The sequence below is a fragment of the Protopterus annectens genome, chromosome 9.part0, assembly GCF_019279795.1.
Source record: "Protopterus annectens isolate FY-2018-M chromosome 9.part0, PAN1.0, whole genome shotgun sequence".
NCBI lineage: Eukaryota > Metazoa > Chordata > Ceratodontiformes > Protopteridae > Protopterus > Protopterus annectens.
Window position 1 is genome coordinate 1304588027 of NC_056743.1, and position 23232 is coordinate 1304611258.

The 23232-nt window shown below is 40.4% G+C and overlaps 1 protein-coding gene across 2 annotated transcripts in view; it reads left to right on the forward strand.

Annotated features, from left to right (window-relative positions):
- Nucleotides 1-17297, forward strand: part of LOC122812027 (cytosolic purine 5'-nucleotidase-like) — a 563563-nt gene extending 546266 nt beyond the window's left edge. For both annotated transcript variants that reach the window (XM_044084264.1, XM_044084265.1), the window contains one exon: nt 15044-17297. In XM_044084264.1, the coding sequence (XP_043940199.1) occupies nt 15044-15073 (30 nt within the window). In that variant the 3' untranslated portion in view covers nt 15074-17297. The remainder of the gene's footprint in view (nt 1-15043) is intronic.
- The last annotated feature ends 5935 nt before the right edge of the window (nt 17298-23232 follow it).

Genomic DNA, 23232 nt, shown 5'->3' on the forward strand with positions numbered 1-23232 from the left:
TCTTGACTGCCTCCTGTTTGGCTGTATAATTGCATCTCGCGCATATGTTAGTGTTTTGTGGTAGGAGGAGAGGGTTGTCTGTGTACATGAGGCAGTTGTAACATTGCCTCAGGTTACCCAGATTCACCAGCTGGACTGGAGAGTACACCTGAAATTGCCCTTTGGTCATGCCTGAATAGTAGGGTGAGCTGCTTAGTTACTTGGTTGGTGACAGGTGAATAAAGAGCCTTGCCCTGCTGGGCAATCAAGTGTCAGTGTATATTAGTGCTTGCTATTAGGTCTGAGCAAGTGCTGGGCTGTAGGATGCTTTTAAAGTGCTTAAGTTGAGAGTTAGACTAGTTTCAAGGGAGAAACTGAAGAGGACACTTAGTGGAGCCGGAAATAATCCAACCCTAGCCAACTGGCACTGCCCGGCGCACAAAACTGTGCAAACACGGTTTTTATAGCAGGGAAATGAAAGAGATAGAAATTAGCCCAAAATGACCGATAAACTACTAACGTCTGGGCTGGAACCACTCTTCCAGGGATAGATAGGCTGCTCAAAGCTCCCCCCTCTCACAGGTGAACAGAGAAATGTCCTTCTATCCAAGTAAGTTATGGGCAACTCAGAAACTTGTAACACAGCCCTGAATTCAGCACTAGCCTGAAAACTGGACTATACTAGCTTAGAAAGGCAGGAAACAAGGATTTTTTTTTTTTTTGAAAGATAAGGCAAAAACTGTAAAAAATACACTTAAAACAGCTTTAAATTACTACAAACTATCAGAAAAGGCTATTGCACTTTAGTGTGTAGCCTACAACAGTTAAACAAATTATTTAAACAAAAATGACTTTTTAAAAGTGCAGGCAGTCAAATAAGTACAATATGTGAAAAAAACAAGCTTTTGAATCACAATAAATGCTGGACAATCAGCATTTAGGCAGAACACAGTTAAGTACAGCAAGAAAGTACAGAAAACTGATACTTAATCACCCCAAAGTGTCTCTTCTAAGCTAGAAGGCTTGTATCAGTTTAGGGCTTTCTAGTGCTTCCTAGTAGGTTAGTTACAGGAAAGTTTGTGTACTGCATGGATGAAATCATGGAAAAGCAGGACAGTGGTGAGAATATGCAGAGGTATAGCAGTATTGGCAGGTTCTGAGTAATGATTACATATTCCTACTATCAATCAAGGATGTGAATTATGATTGGAAGGAATTATTCAGAGCATCACGTTTTCCTGTATGTAGTGTCTGTAACTGTCCCGACTGAAATTACTGTTGCAGTATTCCAATTACTGTTGCAGTATTCCACATAGATGGGTTTTTACCACTGATGTCAGGCCAAGATACCAAAGTCTAAACCTTCCATTAGCCATACATCTGATATATGATCTCAGCCTGTGAGCATAGGGGTACGTAAGTGGACATATGAGAGCAAATCCTCAGACTATCTTACCATCAGCCGAGACACAGGTCTTGCATTTGTCAGTCAGATGTTTGCATGGTCATTTCTACAGCAAGCCTTCACAGATTCAGATAAGTACTCCTTTGGGGAAACTTTTTTCTTGTTTATCCTGTTTATCTGTGATTTTGTTTGATGTCAGCTAGGAAGGGAAGTATGAGTATTCCTAGTGGATTATCTGCTAAAGCTTAGAGCACAATTACAAATCTTGTTCCATCTGCCAGTCCTTTTTACCCAAAACTCTGCACTCTCATTTTGTCCTCATTGAATTCTTTCTTAGACACTCAGCAGCAAAAGCATTTAGTCCAGTCCGAGATGACTGATCCCTCCACATCTGATGTACCATCCATTCCAAAGAAAAACCTCAAAACAGGCCTAGGCCTGATGTTTAGTCTGTCCAGTCAGATTTGGCATACCAGCTGAGGTTGCAAAACCCATGGTATGTCCAATACTTACTTAGAAGCCCTCTACCATGACCTTTCTATAAACCAGTATGGTGCCTGAGTACCACACATCCAAAGTGACTGCTACTGTAATGAAGAAGGGGGAGACATGGATCATTTCATTGAAGGGCCCACTAGGTATCGCTCAGATTTTTGAACAGGAAGAGATCCTGGGATCGCTGAGTGAGGTATGTCGGGGTTGGAGTCTCTGCCCTTAGTCCAAGTGGGCATCAGCCCTGAAAAGAAATGGCAAATGACTAAGCATGCTCCCACCTCCCCATCTTCTAGGGATAAGGAGTGGATGGACTTTTCTCAGGGCTTATTCAAGGCCATTATGGCTCTCAAGGCTCCTTCCTTTTTGGCTCCTCCACCCATTCTGCAGAAGATTACTGTGGAATCTTCCTCTGAGGATGAAGAAGGGACCTCAGATCAGATGATCATTCCCTAGCTCACAGATCGACTCACCTGGACAGGTGCCCTCAGATGATGACTCTCTCTCCACTGTTTCCCCTTATGGAAGAAGCATCTTTTGGAGAGACCACATTCTGAGTATGATGAAACTTTTTGAGTGGGAGTCTAAGCAAATCTTTGATGTTCATAGAAGATACTACAGCCTTTTAGATGTGGACACTGCAGCCCCTTCCCTGTCTGTGCGATCTTGGAGACATTTCTTGATGCTTTTGCATCTACATCCTCTGCTCCTGACTCTCAGTCACTAGCCCCCAAGAGGTCTAATAGATTCTGTTAAGTTCCAGATTAATTAACATTTATGTACACATCATAACTAGGCATCTGTGTTGCCCATTTTCATTCTGCCTTAACCCATGGGCTCTCATCTGACCCAGCCACATATTCCAGACTTCAGATGCAGCTCTCAAGCTCCTTCCTCTACCCATAATGCACTATTCCATCCCCATTACCTCAGATCGAGTTTGCTGCCATATAACCCTATAGCTAAACAGGTATAACTGACAGAGAAAGGAAGGCTCAAACCCATAATTGTAGGTTCCAAATACAATCTTATAGGTCTCTCCAAAAATGCTAAATGGGGGTGGATGGAGGGAAGTTGAGGAAGAATGAAAATGGATACCACAGATGCCTAGTTATGGTGAGTACATAACTTTTAAATCCGATGTCTTTTTCATTCTTGGTCAACCTATGGGACAGAGTTCCCAGCTACACTGACCTTGGGTGGCCCTCATAGAAGGATATTCCTGAGTACTGCCAAACCAAAGGCAGCTTTGTTTCTAGAGATAATATCCAATTTGTAATGAGTAACAAAGGTATAAGCATTGGGCCATGTAGCTGCAGTGCAAATATCATCAACAGATATTCTTGTCCAAAAAGCAGACAAAGTAGCCATGGATCTGGTTGAATGAGCCTTTGAAGGTTTGGGTAAGGTTATGCTTTGTTGAGAATAAATCCAAGAAATACAATATGTAATCTATTTGGCTAGAGTGACCTTAGAGAAGGGGCAATCCAGCCTTTTTGGTGAAAAAGAGGTAAAGAGTTGATCTGATTTTCTAATTTGTTTTGTTCTGTGAAGATAAAAATGTAACTGTCTGTGTATATCAAGGGAATGCAGTATGTACTCTCCTTTATTCAAAAAAATTTGGAAAGAAAACGGCTAAGTGAATGGATTGGTTAATATTATTTTCAGAAGCCACTTTAGGTAAAAAAGAAGGACTTTTCCACAAGTTAACTCTATCTTTATGAAAAATGATGTAAGGAGTTTTGGAAGAAAGAGCCTGGAGTTCAGACATTCTGTTTGCAGAAGTAATGGCTACTAAGAAGACTGTTTCCATGAATGGAATTTTAAATCAGTTTTAGCTAAAGGTTCAAGAGGTTTATGGGTTAGGCCTTGTAGCACAACTGTCAGATTCCAAGGTGGTGAGGGATCCTTTATTGGAGGTCTTAGAAGAAAAATAATTTTCAGAAAAGCCTTGCATAATTTGGACAAAGCCAACAAATAATTTCTGTCCAATGTGAAAATTAGAAATTGCTGCCAGTTAAAGTTTAATTGTAGAGAAACTTGCTCCTTCTTTAAAAGGAGTTGCTAAAATTGAAGAATCTCAGAAACTGGAGCAGAGAAAGGGTCAAGCTCATTATTCAAAGTACAGAGGGGGAATCTTTTCCACTTGCTCTTGTATACTTTTTTGGTAGGTTCTTTTTGTGAAGCCAAAATAATGTCATGTAAAGGGGAAGAAAGCCTAGGCTGTCTAACTATTACTGAAAGTGGAGAAACCATGGGGTTAGTTTGAGGGTCTTTTTTGTTGTGATGTTAGATCCCTGATAGATGAGAGAGGAGGTCTGGAGTTGGCTCCAGTATCACTGGAGTATAATAAAGGAGAAAAAGAGAGAGAGAGAAAAAAGGTAAAAGATTTTAATTACCAACTATGGTAATTTAACAAAATTACCCTATGTGATAAACAGGTAAGCTGACATACCAGCAATGTTAACAGAGATTTACTATTTAGAAATATAGTATAAACATTCTTCAAAAAAAAAAAAAAACTAAAAGGGAGGATATATAGATTAAAATAAAGGTAAATTTTAAAGTTTTTAACAATAGTAACTCACTAAATTAACTTTACTGATGCTCAAGAGAGGAACCTGCATCTGTTGACAATGGCAAATGAGATCTGAGGTAATGGGGATGGAATAGTTCATTAGAACTGGATCTGAAGTCTGGAATTTGTGACTGCGTCAGATCCGATGATCGAAACCAACCCCATGGGTTCAGGAGGAATGAAAAGGACATCAGATCTTAAGTTTCCTTAAAAGAATCCAGTTGCTGATTCTTCAGCCATTTCCTTAGTCTCAAACAAACCATCTAAGTTTCTGCCAAATGCTAATGCCCTACCCTTAGATAAGGACAGTAAGACCATGGACAGGTGGGGAAAAAAGGTCTACACTTCCTCTACTCTGGCCTTTAGTGGCATTGATTATCAGACACAGATGACCAAATGCCTTATGTCTATCCTTGGCAATCTGAATAAGCCTGTTAACTGACATGGTAAGATCAGACTGTAAACAATAGATTATGTTCTTGGTGGCTCAAGCCACTTAGATGGATAGGCATAGCATATAATGCAGCTATGATGCTGTGAGACCTCCTCCACAGCATCTGCTACTGGCTCAGTTATTAGGAGATATGTATAGCTATGTACTCAGCCTCTCCCTGAAGATTTCAAAGCAAAACTCTTAGATTCCTGTTTTGACAGGGACCTTTTGTTTGGACCATAGGCAGCAAGATTATTCAAGACTTTACAAGGTAAAACTATGAAGGACTGAAGACAAATTTTGCTAAGCTCTGACAGGTCTTCTTCTTTTGTCAGAAGAGAACATAAGCCTTCTCTGAAACACAAGAAGGCACCCAGAAAGTGATTTCCAGACAAATCTTAAAGGGGCTCAAGATCTTGGAGGCCTCCTTTCCAGATAAGTCAGTGTAACTATCTTCTCCCCACTCCCCTTCCCCTTGGTCCCACCATGCCCCTTTCTCTATTACAAATTGGGAAATGATCGCAAAAGACAAGTAAGTACTCACCAACCTCAAACAAGATTACAGAATGTCCTGTAGAGACCCCCATCTTTAAAGGCATTCCACGCCCCCCCCCACCAGCTGCATCTTCTTCTTCCACCCATCCTATAGGACTTACCTAAGGCAGAATAGAACCAGTTCTTCCACAGTTTATAGGAAGAGGATTCTAGTCCAGGCTGTTCCTGGTACCATGAAAAGAGGGACAATGGAGACCCATACTTTACCATTCTCTGCACATGCTACACCCATTTTCAAAATGTTATCTTTTCAGACCTTTCTTCCCGTGTCTTCCTAGTACCTTTGGCCCTGAAAGATTTGTACCTGTATATTCCCATACAGTCGTCTTGCAAGAAATTTCTGAGGTTCTTTATTGGCTCATCACATTTTCATTTTTCTTCTATGCCCTTCAGGCTTTCTATTGCAACCAGAGTTTTCACAAAGTGCCTAACTTTAATAGCAGCCTTTTCAGGACTCAGAGAATACAGATATTCCCTTGCCTAGAAGATTTGCTAATCCAGGCCTCTTCACCTCAGATTCTGTTACTGTACCTCACGTCCACCCTCATCCTCCTCCTTTGACTGGGGTTCACCATAATTTTCAAGAAGTTTACTGTACAGCCCACTCAAGACCTAGTTTTCTTGGGTTGTAGACTAGACACAAAGCTATGCATAGCTTCTTACCCTAGAAGGTACAGAACCTCACAACTTTCTTCTAATCCCTCTTACCTCTCCAAGTCTTCTCAGTAAGAGACATTCTCAGAGCACTAGGTTACATGGTGACAACTACTTCAATGTTACCAATAGCCAGGCTGCATATAAGGAAAACACAATGGTACTTGAAAAATGTATGGTCTCAACACTCTCATCCTGGGACACACACAAATCCCTTTCATACCATGTCTAAAGAGGGAGATCCTTTGTTGGGTGTCACAGGTGAATCTCAATCCAGGCCTGCTGCACACAGATACCTCTGACAATGCTTGGGGAGTATGAATGGGGACTCGCAATGTTCAGGGTTGCTGATAACCCAATCTCAAGGCAGAAAACATTAATCTGAAGGAGATGAGAGCTCTCATTCAGGCCCTACAAATCTTCTCCCATCTGTGGAAGCAAGGGCCTTGAAAGGTATTCACAGACCACACAACAGTCATGTGGTACATAAGCAAGGAGGGACCAGATCCCATTAAATGCACAGGTTGGCCCATATTGCTTGGAATATGGCCATCAAGGTGAACATGTCCCTTCAAGCAGTAAGCATCGCCTCTCAGGACAGTGTCCTGGCAGACTCCCTCAGCAGGTCCAGTAAATATCCCCATGAAGGGATGCTCAACAAACAGATCTTCCCAGACATAGTCCACAAGTGGAGTACACCACAGACAGGCTTACATGACTCAGAGAACAACAAACAACTTCCTCTTTTTTGCACAAGGACTCCTTGTCCCCAGGACAGATGCCTTATATTTCTAGTGGACAGGAAGCTTTTTTTATACCTTGCCTCCACTGCTTTTATTCCTAAAAGTTTTACTCAAAATCCAGAAAGAAAAAAACAAGAATTTTGCTGTTGACTCCCTTTTGGCCAAGGCAGATTTGACCCCCCCCCCCCCATCTCTTAGCTAGGGGAAATCACCACAAGCTACCCTACAAAGTGGACCTTATCACCCAACAGAAGGACTCATTGCTTTATCCCAACCTTTCAGCTCTCAAACTAACACTGTGGACAATAAGATTCTGATCCCTTTCAGACACCAATTTTCTGAGGATGTGCTTTAGGTTCTCCAGGCGGCAAGGAAACCCACTTTCTGAAAATCCCACATAGCCAAATAGAGGCATTAACAAAAACTCTGGATCCAAGAAAATGTGAGTTCCCTGTTGTTTTATTCTATTTGGGTGAGCTTATGAAAGGTGGTTTGGCATATTCCTCTATTAAAGCTCACCATTCAGCCATTTCAGACTGCCTTTCCCTTAACCATTCTATTATGCCCAGACTTGTGGTCAAACAGTCTTTAAAAGGGATCCTGCATTTAAATCCTCTGTGAAAAGTTATGCCTTCCCCTTGGGATCTCAACTGTGTATTGGAGAAGCTCACTCTGCCTCCCTTTGAAGCAGCAGCTTCCTCCATTCTTAAATTATGCACCTGGAAAAACATTTGTTGGTAACTCTCACTTTTGCTAGATAGGTCGCAGAGCTCCAGGCTCTCATGGCTACTCCCCCTACCTTATTTTCCATAAGGACATAGAGTTCCTGAAGGTCAATCCTTCCTTCATGCTTAAATTGCTAAACAAGATGTCCCTTGATCAGGACTTTAATCTGCCTACTTTCTTTCCCAAACCACAGAACAGGGGGGAAAGAATTCTACATTCTCTGGATGTACACAGATGGCTCAGATTTTACCTGGAAAAAACTAGGTCTATTTGTAAGTCAGAGCAGCTATTTGTATCCTTCCTAGACTCTTAATTTGGGCCAGCCAGTGTCCAAACAGACTGTTGCTAGCTAGATTTCTAGGCCTATCTCTTTTTGCTACACTTACCATGGCCAATCATTGCCCTCTTTCCCAAAAGCTCATTTTACTTGAGCAGTGACCTCTCCTGGAGCTTTCTACAAGAGGGTAGATTCCAGACTAATTCTGGAAGCAGCAACATGTTGTATGGTGCATGCTTTTCCAAATCCAGAGTTGCCTTTGCCAAGTCAGTCCTTTCTGGCCTCTCAGACAATTCTCAGTTCTCAGACATCCACCATTTTCTGTCTTCAGCTTTGTTAGTTACATATCTATTTGGAATACTGCAACAGTGATTTCAGTCAGGACACAGTCCAGTTATGTAAGAACTCACCATAACAATAGATGTCCTACTGATCACTGCTGCTGTAGGCCTTCCCATGCAGCTTCCCACTTTCTTTTCCTCTTTATTTTTCCTTTTTTCCTCTTACCCTGGTTGTAACTTCTAGGACCAATGGGGACTTTTCTTTTCTTCTGTTTTCCCCATCCGAGCTGACCACTTTCTTCCCAGGTGTCTTTAGGTTGGTGGCTTGAAGATAGTCTGAAGATTTACACTCATACATCTGCTATTGTACCCTACATTCACAGGCTGAGGTCATACATTGGACACATGGATAATGGAAGGTTTAGGTTTTGATACCCTGGACAGACATCAGTGGCAAAACCCATTCTGTTTGGAATATTGCAACAGTGATCAGTAGGCTATCTACTGTTATGGTAAGTACTTTCACAGCTGTACTTTCTGCCATGTTAATTAGTCTAGTTTTAGATTATGTGAAATCGTGTTAGACTTCACTTTATGCTGCCAATTTATTCTGAACAATAAATGTCTTGCTTTAAAATGCTTTTGGGACTCAGTAGAGTTACTGCAGACAGATGGTAGTAAAGAACGTCACAACAGGAATGAAAAGGCATCTCTTTTAGAGGGTCTTGTGCAAGAAGTCCTGGAACAGAGACTCTTTAGCTGTCTGTTGGGATTGGAGCCAAACAGATCTATTTGAGGAGTTCCCCACAGATAGATCAATTCTTAGAAGACTCCAGGATGTAATTTCATTTCATGGATGTCTATCCTGGTCCTGCTAAGCTTGTCCACCATTACTACTGATGATATGTAAGTTGTCTTTAGGGAAATATTTAAATTAATCATCAGTTCCAAGGCTATTATTGCTAGTCTGCAAAGGAGGTGGGATCTGGTTTCCCCTTGCTTGTTTATGTACCACATAACTGTAGTGTTGTCTGTGATTACAAGAAGAGGACCAGGGATCCAAAGGTAATTTAAACATCTGAGTGCAATGATCAATGCTACCTTCTCGTTGATGACTATGTGTTTTGATTTGTCCTGTTAGTTCCAGAGGTCCTGGATTTTTACTTCTTTGGATACTGTCCCTCAAGTGAAGTCTGAAGCTTCTGTGATCACAGACTGAATAGGTGTTGGAGAAGTCAGGGGAAGACCTGGGTTTAAGGATAACTGGCTCATACACCACTAATCTCCCTCACGACGAAACTTAGAACTGGAATCTTAAAGGATAGGGGTTACTGGTGCTGAGTCTACAAGGATTTGAGAAACCATTGAATTTTCCTCATGTAGAGTCTGGCCAGAGGCATCTTGAGAATAGTGCAAACCATAAACCCAATAATCATGTGAAATTCTCCTGCTGCTGAAAGAGTCTGATGGGTAAATATTTGGAGTTGTTTGCAAGAGTCTACTTTTCCTAGCTGAAATAATGCTATCATAGTGGATGTATATAGGAGGCACTCTAGGAAGGCTATTCTTTTGGTTGACATGAGAGAAGATTTTCTAGGTTCACCTGAAATCCTAGATTGAAGAACATTTTTTTCTTTAGGTGAAGAGATGCTAGACAGGCTGTAGAAGTCTTTGCAAATATAAGGCAGTCATCTGAGTAAGGAAAAATCTGTACTCCCTGTAATCTGCAATGGGCCAAAGGGCCAATACAGGGGCTAATCATTTTGTATATACTCTTAACTCTAACTATAGATAAACCAAAAAGTAAACAGAAAACTGCAAATGTGAATGAGATACAGAAATTTTAAAAAGCATCTTTTTTTTTTGAGAATGGAAATGTGATGTTAGACATATTTGAAATCCACTGTTACCAAAAATCTGTAAAGAAGAGTATGTGGAAAAAGAGCCTGAAGGGAAAGCATTTTGAACTTTGGAAATTTTAATGTGAAGACTTAGAAATAAAAAATCTAACACAGGTTTTCAAGAACATTCCTTTTCTGGCATCAGAAACATCCTTGAATAAACACCGTTTCCTCTTTGATGAGAAGGGAATAGGTTCTATGACTCCTAAAGGCAAAATCTGGTTCAGATTGGAGGAAACAGTAAGATTTGGTCAGATGGATGAGGGTGGGATTTCCTATAAAGGAGGAAAAGAGTCCCACTGTCAGTTGTAACCTTTCTGAATTATTCTCTGAACCCAGGTGTCTGATGTGACCTGGTATCAAGCAGGAAAGTGAAGGTTCAAAATATGGGAACGTTTTATAGGGTTGCCTGGGTGGAGAGGGGGAGAAAGTGGTCTGATGGACAATCTGTCAACCTTTTTAGATTGTCATTGGTCTTGGGAGGGTCCTTATATCTTTTTTTGCATCTCCCAACCATTGTTTGCTAAATGCTGTATTCCCTGTTTTTGTTGGGACTGCTTGGAATTTTTTGTCTATAAAAGACTCCTGAACTAGTTGGAAAATTCCTGTTGTATTTAGGACTGGAAGATTGAAATATTTAAGAACCTCCCCCTTTCATCAGGGCATTCAGCAGTTCAGCCTTTACATTCTTTGCAAGTTTTGTGGGCACAGCCAAGCAATCTCATTACTGAGATAGTGACAACTGCCCTGGATACTGCATCAGCCATATCATAAGAACATTTTAATGAATGCTTGGTTATTTGTGACACAGGCAATAGATGTCAGTGTAAAAATAGTCTTATTGTCTGACTGAGGAAGGTCAGCTAACAAGGTTTTCGTTTTGTCAAAAGAAGCTAACCAAAACCTAGACATGTGAACTTGATAGCTCATGGTTCTAAATACTATAGTGAATGAAGAATATATCTTCTTTCCAAAATGATCAAAGGCCCTTCCACTGTTATCTGATGGAATATGATTAGCTGCCATAAGATATTCAGAGGAAGAAGGTTTTAATAGAGAGACCACAGCAGAACTGCTCTGGGATTCCTAAATCAGAATATACGAGTTTGTGTTTACTTTATATAGCTTGTCATATTTCTTTGGAGCTGGTGGCTGTCTGTCGGGAGAAGCACTGGCTACAAGAAAGGCATTCTGCAAAGCTGGAGGAACAGAAGGAATAGCCACAGGCTGAGGAGTATCCACCCATGAATGTTCCCAATTAAAGAGGTCTTTCATCTGTGGTGTCAGAAAATGACAACTCATCAGGAGAGTCAGAAGAAATGTTTTCTCCCAAAGACAACTGATAAGCATAATCTAGTCCCATTTCCTGTATATCAAACTCAGATTCAGAGTCTGGTGAAGAAGGAGATCTTGTACTTTTAGAAATTCCAGGCCATAATTATTGAAAGACTTTGAGTAATCCCTTTGCAAATCCTAGCCAATAATTTTAATCTCTTTTAGCAGTAGGGGACTCTGGGGAGGATGTGTGTTTAACCTTGTGTTTCCTTTTCATGGGTGTATCATTTAAAAAGGAGCACCCCGGCGTCTGGTCATCTCCCTGTGAATCTGACTCATCAGCATAGCCCTGACAGGTAGTAACATCTGTTCCCTCCTCTGATGCTAAAAGAAGTGGTTCTCCCCTACCCAAAGCAGATGTATGAGTGGTCCCGGAGGACATGTTAACCTCACAGCTCACAGTAACCTCATAAGGGCAGTTTTTGAGGGGCCAAGAGGAACTGGAACATGATTCCAGGGCCCTGAAATGGCCACAGAAGAATCACCACCCAAAGGCCAAGGCAGGTCATAAGTGGGAGAAGAGACCAAAACTTCCCTTGAAACTTTCTTTTCTTTGAGACCAGAGGGGGAATGATGGTCTTCCATGACTGGCTGTTACCTATGGGAAACAAAATGGTGCACTAAGTCATATGGAGGCTGATGATCAGCAGCCAATGGTATAAAAATAGATTTTAAAAAGCTCCTGAATCCTGAGTATGTCAGCTAAAATAAACTGTTGTCATGTGTAGTAGTATTGACAACAGTCTGATTTCCCCCAAAATGGAATATTTTTGTAGTGTGGCACAGCACTAAACTGACAAGATCAATTTGGACCTGCCATCAGCTGTAATGCCTAAAGTAGGGTCTGAGGCAACCAGTGATTTTCAAACAAGAACATTCTCAGGAGGAGACCTCGTGCAAAATATCAATCTTCCATGGCAGATCAGTAATTAACCAGTGTCAAATCATATTATATCAGATATTTTGAGGGAGGAGATTATTTATTTCAGGAAGGTTTCTTGATGTTATATACATTCAGTGATAAAAGTCCAAGACTGTTTAATTTTGACTATTTGTATATAATGAACCAACATACAAACTTTGTTAAATTTCCTGGACTCTTGACTTCCTAAAGAAACTGTGGAAGTGAAGTGAAAATAAATTCAGCACAATGAGTTGTACAAAGGATGCTGTCAAGTTATAGCTCATCTGGATCAAGTGACACTGAAAACAGCACAGAGGCAGCAATGTGTAAGGTCAGAAAATACTGAACTGTTTTGCAAAGTTGATGGTAGGAGCTGGCTGTCAAGTTACAGATATGTCAAGTGGATTCATATGGGAAACCATGAGATAAGCATTAGACCTGCTGCAGAATTCTTTGCATCATTAAAAGGCAAAGTAGCATTTTAACTAGTATCAGCCGTGGTCTATTGTAATAGAGAGACAGAGAGAGAGATGGTGCAAAAGTAGCCTGGCTTCTGTCAGTAGTGTGAGAAGTGAAATGCTTAGGCATTGTTATGGCAACTGTACCAGTACAGAATGTGAACAGATAGATTCCTTGACAATAAATGTACAGTAAGAGATAGTTAAAAAGCCTGTGACTACGCGTTGATGACACATAGAAGTCAAGAAGAAACAAATGTGACCAATGATTGACCAAATTCTGCGAAGGAAGATTCATGATGTCAGTATAACAAATGTACCTGCTAGACTACCAGTGGCAAAAAGTCTTCACCTCTTGTTATCTTCATATTTGCATTCAGCTGTCTTGCTTCTGACTCTGGAGGAACTGCAGCCTATTAGCAGAGCTGATAAGGAAGCATTAGTTTCCCTCCACATCACCCTCATTGAGTCCACACTGAGCAAGGCACTGTCTAATTGAATTAGCTCACCAATGCCGAACTCCCTGATTATGGTTTTCCATAGGAAATCAATGCTAACACATGCGGGTCCTAAGTGTGCACTGGCAGTGATTCCTTTCTTTTCACAGATTGCCTTTTTCTTTTGTGTTAGTGCAACCATGGAGTCAGACTATATGAAAATGAAGAATGAGGGGCTTGTCCTCTACAAGCCCCCATGCTAAACAAATGCTTACATTCAATTTCTATATTGGGTTGAAGCTACTTGTGCTGGTCAGGTTAGTTCCTCATCAAGCTGATACTTGTTAAATCTGAGTGGAAGCAGAAAAAAATAAATTGGATGGATCTATTGCTGTTCCAGAATAATTTATCTGAAAGTTAGCATTTTGACTCTTTGACAAAACAGTATGATATTATGCATTTGTGACTGGGTTAGCAGAATTATCCTCTTAAAGGCTTTGTCCTAATTATTTATTAAGTGCTACGAAGGGTGGCAAGAGATGTGCCCACCTAACATGTGCCAATCAGCACACAGCAGGAGATACAGCAGAGCTGTCACCGGGTAAGTGCTTACTAGGAGATAAGCAGAAGACAGAGTGGTTCTGAGCAGAATGCAACTTTCATGCAACTATTCTCACTTGCCTTTTCTAATGTCTTCATACCTGTCTATATAATGATATGCTGCTATTCCTGTAGCATAAGCCACCTCAGTCTTTATGGCTACATATTATCCAAAAAGCTTTACTGAGCATAATTACAATTTCCATCCATGTTTTGCTTTGTAAACTGCTTCTTGAACTAAATGTGGTAGGATATTTTGTATCTGTAAATATGTATATGTTTTATGGTATATCGTTGTGTCTGTAAATATGTTTTGTTCATTTCTTTAGGGATCCTAGTCACCCAGGCTGTGCCTGCAAATGGTCCATTGAGATCATGCGTTAGCCCAGTAAACAAATATAAATGAATAAATAAGTGAAGGTCTACAGTAGGGAATAGAGAATGTTAAGCTATGAATGAGCAAATTGGTCCTTAACTTTCACAGATGTGGAGGAATGGCTGAATGAATTATATTCAGCATTTTGGTAGTATACCAGTGGCATCATAACTGTCCTCCAAAGTAGTGTGATCAAGCAAACAAATAAACATTTGTGACAGCTAAATTAGGTGTCTGACAGAGCCTGACATATAGTTCCTAATGCTAAGTAAATCATGGAGTTGGGAACAGTGCTGAATATTTAACACTGCAGAAAAGTCCAGTGATGTAGCAGAGTGAAATGATGTGCTATAAGCTACAGTGTTTGCATGCAATGTGGCCTGTGCCTCTGCTGCCATATCTGTCGCCTAATGTCTAAGGCACCCTTCTATGACGTCCCTGCTTTCATTATCAGTCAGCAGACTCAGAACAGCAACATTAACTATTTCTTAACTTATCCTTGTATTGCTTAGAGTACATACATTGCTGAATCCTCTGTTAAAGAAGTGTACTTCCAACTGTATGACTCCACTAAGGTCATTCACAAGAACAAAATAACTTAAATGGTTTGAGTTTCTGTATTAATTGCATGTGCTCAGTAAGAAATACCTGCATGCAAGCAAACCAAATTGTAGATGCCCTGTTCCTAGCCTAGTAAGTTTATTGTAGTTTGTATATGGTAAACAGCACCCAAACAGTAATAACTGCTCCTCCCACCATGCTCCAGGCACCTTTAATATTCCATCTGGCAGTAGGCTTAGTTTACATGTCCAGTGAAGGTTACACGCTGCAGGCTTTCAGCAAAGCATTTGCAATCAGTACATCAATGTTACTAACCTCTCAATCTCTCCCTCTGTTTCATTCCACTAGAAAACAAGCTTTGATCCTAATGCAGACTGACAGAAGGAGAAGACAGAACAAGCAAGTCACTATGGTGCATGACCCAGCTGCGATAAAGTGTCTGATGTTGCAGAAATCAAAAGAAAATCTGGGAAGATACTTCTGGACATTACTCTTCAAACCAAAATAAGATGAAAGGAAGAAAAACAGACATACACATAGTGCCTTATTTTCTTGCACGGTCAAGGGGCCTTATTTCAACAGGACTGCTCAAGGTCACCATCCTACTCCAGCAACACCAGTTGTACTAACTTTTCATAGCAGTATGGACTGAAGTGCACATAAACAGAACTTTAGAGGCAGACAGAAAGGTACTAGTAACTCTGGTCTACCACAGTTTGTGACAATGTACGCTGCCACTATTGACTGATTCAGACTTTACAGCTGTTTGTATTATTCTACTCAGCTCCCCAATCTGTGGGCATAGGGTTAGTCTACAAATCTGTCACCCAGAATTTTTTCAAGTTTTCTAATCCAAAGAAGTCATAAAGTTTCTCTGCTATGAACAAAGCAGGAAATATTTTCCAGTTTAATTTTTTGCCTTATATGTATCACACAGAAGAACCAAGATTTATATTGTGCATGTACCCACACTGGTACAAATTATTTTACTGGCAAATACTACTTCTGCTCCATCATTTCAGTTTATCAGAAGCTGCTTTTCCTTAATGTGGTGGCAGTGTTAGCCTGCTGGATCATCTTGACAAGACACAAGTCCTTGTCTTTCTTTTATCTACATACTATGCTATCAACAAACAATCTCCAAAAGGGCAAAATACTCAAACATTTGGAATCATCACATTCCCGCTGTGGAGAAGAGTAACTGAAGAGCAAAGGAAGCATAACAAGGGTTCCTCTGAAGAGCACCAGTAATGGTTACAGATCAGCAAAGCCTTCTACCCCAGCACTGCCCAGCTTTCAGAACTGTAACCCATAGGAAGGCAAGCACTAGAATCCTTAGCAATAATAGAAAAAGATTTTATTTTAATGGTTTGTTTTTATATGGGGTGGTAATGTCACTGTATTAAACTGAGCAAGAGAGGTACTCAGTGCAGAAAGGAGCAACCTTTAACATATTTACGACTGATTCAAAGCTGCAAAATCTCAGAAGATTACAAATTTTATGCACCCTCAGCAAAATTTGTCTTGTTAACTTTATACAGTGGCAATAATGAGAATATTACAAAGTCACATATACAGCAGAAATGTTGTGAGAAATGTAAAACTTTATTAGTGCAATGGACATGTTTTCCTAGTTTATTAACATAGCAAATGGTAGTAACTTGGTGTGAAATTGACAACATAAGAGGAAAGCGCACACTTCATTCTGAAATCGCACACATTCCAGGGGCTTGCTCATGAAGGACCAGCTCTACAGTGTGATGGTGGTGCTACTTTTAATCCTCAACTGTTAAATGCTAGCAATTTTTGTCATGATTATAGGATTCAATATTCAGGAAATTATGGAAAAAATTATTTACAAAGTCATGAATACAAAGTTGTTTCTATATTTGAAATTACAATTAATCAAAAGTATATACTATTGTGGGTTTTATTAGCTCTCTATTAAATATTATTTACATAACTAGTTGTACATTTTGTTTCAACACTAGTCACTTTATGTATGTTTTATCTGGAATATGTAAAAATGTGGGGACATGAAGTTATAAGACTACTTTGTTCATTATTGACATTGTTTGGAAAAATATAATAGTCTGCATATCTGGCTTGATGATGTTATAGATTATTGATGAAAGTGCTTCATTAGCACTGCTGTACTCCTAACAGGAACTGTTATGTCACAGGGATGTCCCATGCAGTCAAAATATTTTCTGTTGCTTGTTTTTATGTACCATTCATTGTAGGAAACACGTTTGACAGTAGCAGTCTCAAGGTCATCCTATCACTCATGAGAGGCTACCTCTGATGACACCCATATGGGTGACCATATACAATGTAATATCAGCTAGGAGTGAAACTTTAAAAAAGGGTTTGCTTCAGACAAACTATAACATCCTGGCTACAGGCCAGAAGTGTTTTTGAAGCCTCTCCCAGCAGTTTTAAAGAAAAAAAAAGATAAAACAAAAGGATGACCTAATTTTGATGAAATAAAAATGTGCTATTATATGGAAAATGTGTTTGCATTTCCAGAAAAATAAAGGAATAGGATGGGGCATGACCTGTAACAAGAGATTCCCTAAAATATAAACTATGTAAACTGTTACAGTGTAATGTTTTTTTTTAACATTTTCCTTGAAGACAGCATTTAGAAGGGCTAGATCTCTCTACTTGTTCATAAACCATCCTGACCCCCTTTCCCTATCATTTCTATTGCAACTCACTGTGATAGGCGCTTATTGGCCTTTGACTGGAATGTCAGGGCCTCATGGTTTGCCTGGTAGTTGTTGAGTGGGATACTTCTTTATACACATACATATACTTCAGCTAAAGAAAACTAATGATCACTGTAGTGTGCTGGTACACCCCCACTATCTCTTCTACACCTTTCTCAATTCCTTTTACAAAGTTTTAGTTGATTTACTCTTAATTAGCTATTCTGAGATCTCCTTCCACGTGTCCACTTTCCACTCTCTGAAGTAGTACTTCCTCTAGTTGATATGTGCCCTTTCCTGTGTGGCCTTTTTTCTCATTTAAGTTCCTATGCAGCTTACACTAACCATCTCGTTTTCTCATAATGTGTCCCTTCTTCCCCTCTAGTTTCTAAAGAGTATAGGCCCAAATTGTCAAGTCTGCATCTTCTCACCTATTCCATTCTCCTAACCATTCTGGTAGCCTACATCTGAACCATCTCTAATAACTTGGTACCCAGGTCTGTATGAGGTATCCAGAACTGAGTGCATTACTCCAGCTTAGTTATCATCAGTTTTAGAATTACCCTTATGTGCTTGGAGTTTATACCCATCACCTGCTAGCTATACTGGTCCTGAGTGCAGTGTCTCCCTACTGGCTTCCTTGTCTGCATACTTCAATGTGACCACTAAAAGATGTTGCTATCCTAACCTCCACCAAAGAACAGCAGTACAGACGGGAGTCCCAACCCTCTACCCTAGAATGGGAGAACTGAACCACTTGTGCACATACATATCTCTCCTCTTGTCCTACAGCACTTGGGTATGCAGTTAGAGCTCAGGTTGCCAGTGGTATAGTCAGGTGTCCAGTCATTTCATCAGTGGCATGGTATCATTATGGTGTGTTTTAACATAAATGTGCTGTCTTCTTTGTAAATGTCACTTGCAGCAGGGCATTACCTACAGATTGTATCCCAAGTAATTTATATAAGGTCAGGGAGGAAGGAATAGCAGCATACTTAAATATTTCCAAAGATGTAATTATTACACACAAAACATATTAGGTAAGTTTTCTTACCATCAATTTGTTTTATGTTGTAAAATACCAAAAAAGAAAATAAAACATTTATCTCATAAAATTGTGCAAAGTAAATGTGCATATCAGTAAGGTCACAAAAATACAATGCATAGAAAATGTTATAAGGAAACCTATTTCATAAAAGTGTGATATTTGCAAATGTCCCCTTGCTAAGTGGTCTAGAACTGCAGCTGCACTCAAAATCAATGGCTTCACGACTACACAGGCTGTGCAACTTTAGTCTCAGGCTTGGTATTTCAGTTCCTAACTGACATATTTTAAATATGATTCTATCTTTTTATCAGTGTTGATTATAACAACTCCCCCTTCAGACATATTCTTCTTTTTGTTACTTCAAGATGGCTACTCATTGCTCTTTACTGTGTTTAGGTATGGTTTGACAGTCCATGTTCCTCACTGTTCTCATTTGGCGTAACTTTTTTGTTTGTTTCAAGTGGTGTTTACTCATTCAAAGTGACTGTACTGAAATAGGAATTAACACAAAAGGTTTTACATTGCAGGATAATCTCTGGATTTTTTTTCTCCTTTAGTACTAGATCCTTTGACAATTTGGTAGCATATTTCTATTTACTGAACTGATAACAGTGTGTAGGGCTGAATGACATCTGAGGTTTCAGTTGAAACGGTTCTCTTCTCAAAGTCAATGGGTTTGGGAAATAGAACAAACTAGTTAAAAAATGTCAGACTCACATCACACTTGATTTAGCCCCTGTACCTCGAGCAGCAGAAGGTTTGAGTCTGGATTAACCTGAGTGAACTAAACTCATCTCTAGTTCTTTAGAATTATTTTTGAGTCTCTTCTCTGGCAAGTAAGCTTTTTACTCCTGGTTTTAAAAAGTGATTTGACTGTAAGGATGTATTTTCTAAAAGTGACTCTCATAATATATTCTTACAGTATCTAGGCTGGGAGCAGAATGTATGGTCAAAGGACATCTGGCTGTGTTGTAGTTTTTGGATGTTTTTTCCAAAAAAAAAAGTTTTTCAAATAGAGGCACTGTAATGGGGTATTTCTTGTTTTCCCCAAAAGACAGTGATCACAGACCTGATTACACAAGTATTAAGGGGACAAGGGCGCAATACCCTGCATGGGGGTGTGGGTGGTTTTGCACAACCCAAAAAAAATTGCATCAAATTCACTTTCAATTACTTTTTCCTGTCCAAAGTGCATTTCAATTTGTGTCATTTGGCTTTGTGCTGAAGAACTGTTTATAACTTTCATGGATTTTTGATTTATATTACAATTTAGTTCAGAGTCTTAAAAAGGATAAAGGAATTAACTTTAAATCTTTCTCCTTGTCAGCAGGAGTCAGAACTATCCCACTGCTTCTCTGAAAAGGCAGCTCAAGATTCATGTTTCTACATTTCTAATCTTTGCAAACTGAGACATCTGCTAAAAGAAGGTACAAAATTAAATAAGCTGAGCTAGCGCTAGCTAGATAGACTTTAGCCCACTTCTGCTGAGACACTGTCTTGCACCCAAGCTCTTAAATGTCACATAGGTCTTCCAGTGCCAGGCTTTGTCAGAATTACTTTTGGGACAGTTCCTACAAAATGCAACTTTGCTACCAGACCATCAGTCATCTTGTCCTTCAGTAGTTAGGGATGCTGAATCTTTCCTTTCTAGGGCAAGGACTACAATGCTAGTGGTGATTAGTCCCCAGAACATGACTACGAAGGAAGCGACAGGTGAGTGAATGTGATTAGACCTTGTGGAGTTAGATCAAATAGATGGCCTCTCTTTATGGAGCACTGAATAAAGAGGTTCACTGGAAAGAACATGAAGTTCTGAAATCCTTTGGGAAAATATACTGGTTACCATAGATAATCTGAGGGGACCCATGTGTGGGAGAAAGCATTTAGGAGTTGCCTCTGTCCGTTAGTAGTACAGAGGCAGTCCTGGGGTAAATTTTTTCTTTTCCTCTGTCCATTAGTAGTACAGAGGCAGTCCTGGGGTAAATTTTCTCTTTTTTTTAACACCCTTATTAAATCATCACTCAAGACGAAGACATGCATACATTAACAGAAAAGAAAACAAATCATAATACAGTTTTTCATACATTATACATTACATTATGTTCTTTTTTTATAAAAACTGTCACACACCCTAACATTACATATTTTTGTGCAATTCCTGACTTCTCTTAAACTTCGCTCCTCCTAAACATTATTCTGTGTGTATTGTTCCCACAACGTCCATTTATTTCTATGTAATGTGCTACTTCCCTTTCCTGAAGATCTCACTTCTGTTTCTTTTATCTGTTTAACAATATTCAATACTTCATTTACAGCTGGTATAGGTTTGATTCCCATTTTCTAGTAATTGCTTTTTTGGCAACCAATAGCATTAAACATAATAAGTCCTTATTAAGTCTAGGCAATTCAGATCCTATGGCCCAGCTCAGTAGAATAATTTACTTAATTACAGCGATTTATGTCCTTCCTGTGGTCGAGTGATGTTTAAAGACATGCAGGTAGGTGCGTGCATGAATGGGTGTGCCTTCTTTGAAGGTTGGACATTGGGCTGGCAACTCGGCACCGTAAAAATCCACTGCCAATCATTAGCAGACCGGAGTTCCACTGTGGTGACCCCTAACCAGGAAAAGCCGAAAGACAACAGCGATTTGCTTCCCCAATATTTCTGACAGAGTACTCTGTAGTGTAGTTTTAAAATCTGCTAACTCATCACACTTCCAAAAAGCACATTCAGTTTCCTGTGTCTTTCCCATCACACCCCCAGCACTTGTTATCTAACTGAGTAAAAATTAACTGAAGTCTACTTGGGATGTAACAATACTGATACAAAATACTTCCAAGCAAAAATCCTAAACCTTCTGGACTTTGTTGCCAATTTGGGTGCCATACATATGTTTTCGTATTGCTCCTTTGTAAATTGCTTTTCCTGTCTCTTCCTAATCTTTTCTAACTTCCCACCTCTGATTGATTCCAATAGTCATCATGAGATTTTGTATATGCCCTACTCATTATTCCTTTTTTAACAGAAGCTTGTGTTGTACACTCAACAAAAAATTCTGTTAGACCTGATGTTCATCGTGCATACAGCTGCAGTCATAACAGATGGGTTCTCCTGCCGTCAGGCGGGTCCTCGGTCGGCCGAATTCCAAAGTCTAGGTGCGACAGGGGTATAAAGGAACCAGCCGACGCCATTTTCTTCAGTCTTTCTTGCCGCGCGGTGCCCGAAGCAGAAGCAGTTTGCAAGTGCCGGTCGGCCAGCTCCTGAGATTACGAAAATTTGGAAACCGAAGTCTTCTTGAAAGCTAAGTACCCGTTGAAACTTTTCTTGCCTCAGACCGATGTCAGACAAAGTTAATAATTGTATTTCTTGTGGGAAGCAAATACCGCATAAGGATTTCCATTCCCTCTGTATACCTTGTTTAGGCCCAGACCACGACGTCTCGGTCTGTCGCTTTTGTGCTACATTCAACAAGCGCACCATTAAGCGTCGGGCGGAGTTCGCCCAGCATTATTTTGGGAAAGCATTTAATTATATTATGTCGTCGGATACTCCGACTCCAGTTTTGTCTAAAAAATGCAAAGATAAGGACCGACACACGAGGTCCGCGGCCTCTACCGACACCACGCCTAAGCCGACTACACGTGGTCCGGTTCTCAGCGAGGTGCCTATGCAGCCCCTGAATACCGACGACACTTCTTTGGCGGTGTCTCCTGTGCCCGAGGTCGCAGGATCCTCAGACCACACCCTGGCTACAGATACCAAAGCCACTCTTGGCATTGAAACTCAGAATGTGGACAGGTCCACCTCCACTCAAGGTGTCTTCAGACCTTCCTCTTCTTTCTCCATCAAGGCTTTCACTAAGTCTAAAGCAGCCTTGCACTCTAAGAGACAAGCTACACAGGGCCCATCTACAGGCCCCATGCCTAAGAAACAGATGCTTAAAATGGCTGAGGATTTAATTACTCTTATCAGAGGTTCTCAGCCCCCACCGGACAAAAGGCCCAGAGTGGAGGAAGATTCCCCCTCTTCTGATCAGGGCTGCATTATTTCAGAGCACTCTGATGATCAGGAACATTCTTACTCCCCTTTTGAAGACTCTGATGCGGAGGAGTCCATCCCTTCTGTATCCCCCCCTAAGGACTACTCATTTGGGGAAACTTTACTTTGCATACCTTAAGGGAACACTTCCACTGGGAAGGCCAAGATTATTCAGATTCCAATAAAAGGCTTAGGGAATTTCTCTTGCTACCTCAACACAGGCCTCTGGCTATACCTCCTGTCTTGGACATCCTAGATGATGTTTACTCGGAGGAACCGCCTTAACCCGGACTCTCTACCTCCAGCTCCAGTTAAGCCTGACAGGTACTACAGGGTTCCTGACTCACACCAATTTCTATACAAAAGCCATGCTGCTGACCCAGAAACCATCTCACAGGGCCCCAAAGGAGTTAAGGCCTCCACTGCTAAAAATCCATTACCTTCCGAGAGAGACTCCAGATCCTTAGAAAGGTGGGGAAAAAAGGTATATACCTCGGCTACCTTAGTCATGAGGGCCTTAAACTGTCAGTTCCATATGCTAAAATACCAACAGTTTTTGCTATCACAATTGAAAAGTAAAATGTCACAACCTGAACAACCAGACTTGAAGGAGTTGCAGGATTTGATGCATAGTGCAGAACAAGTGGGTAAGCATACCTTACAATGTGGTTTTGATGCTCTAGAGGACTCATGTAGAGCTGCTGTTACAGGATCAGTCATACGTAGGCATGCCTGGCTC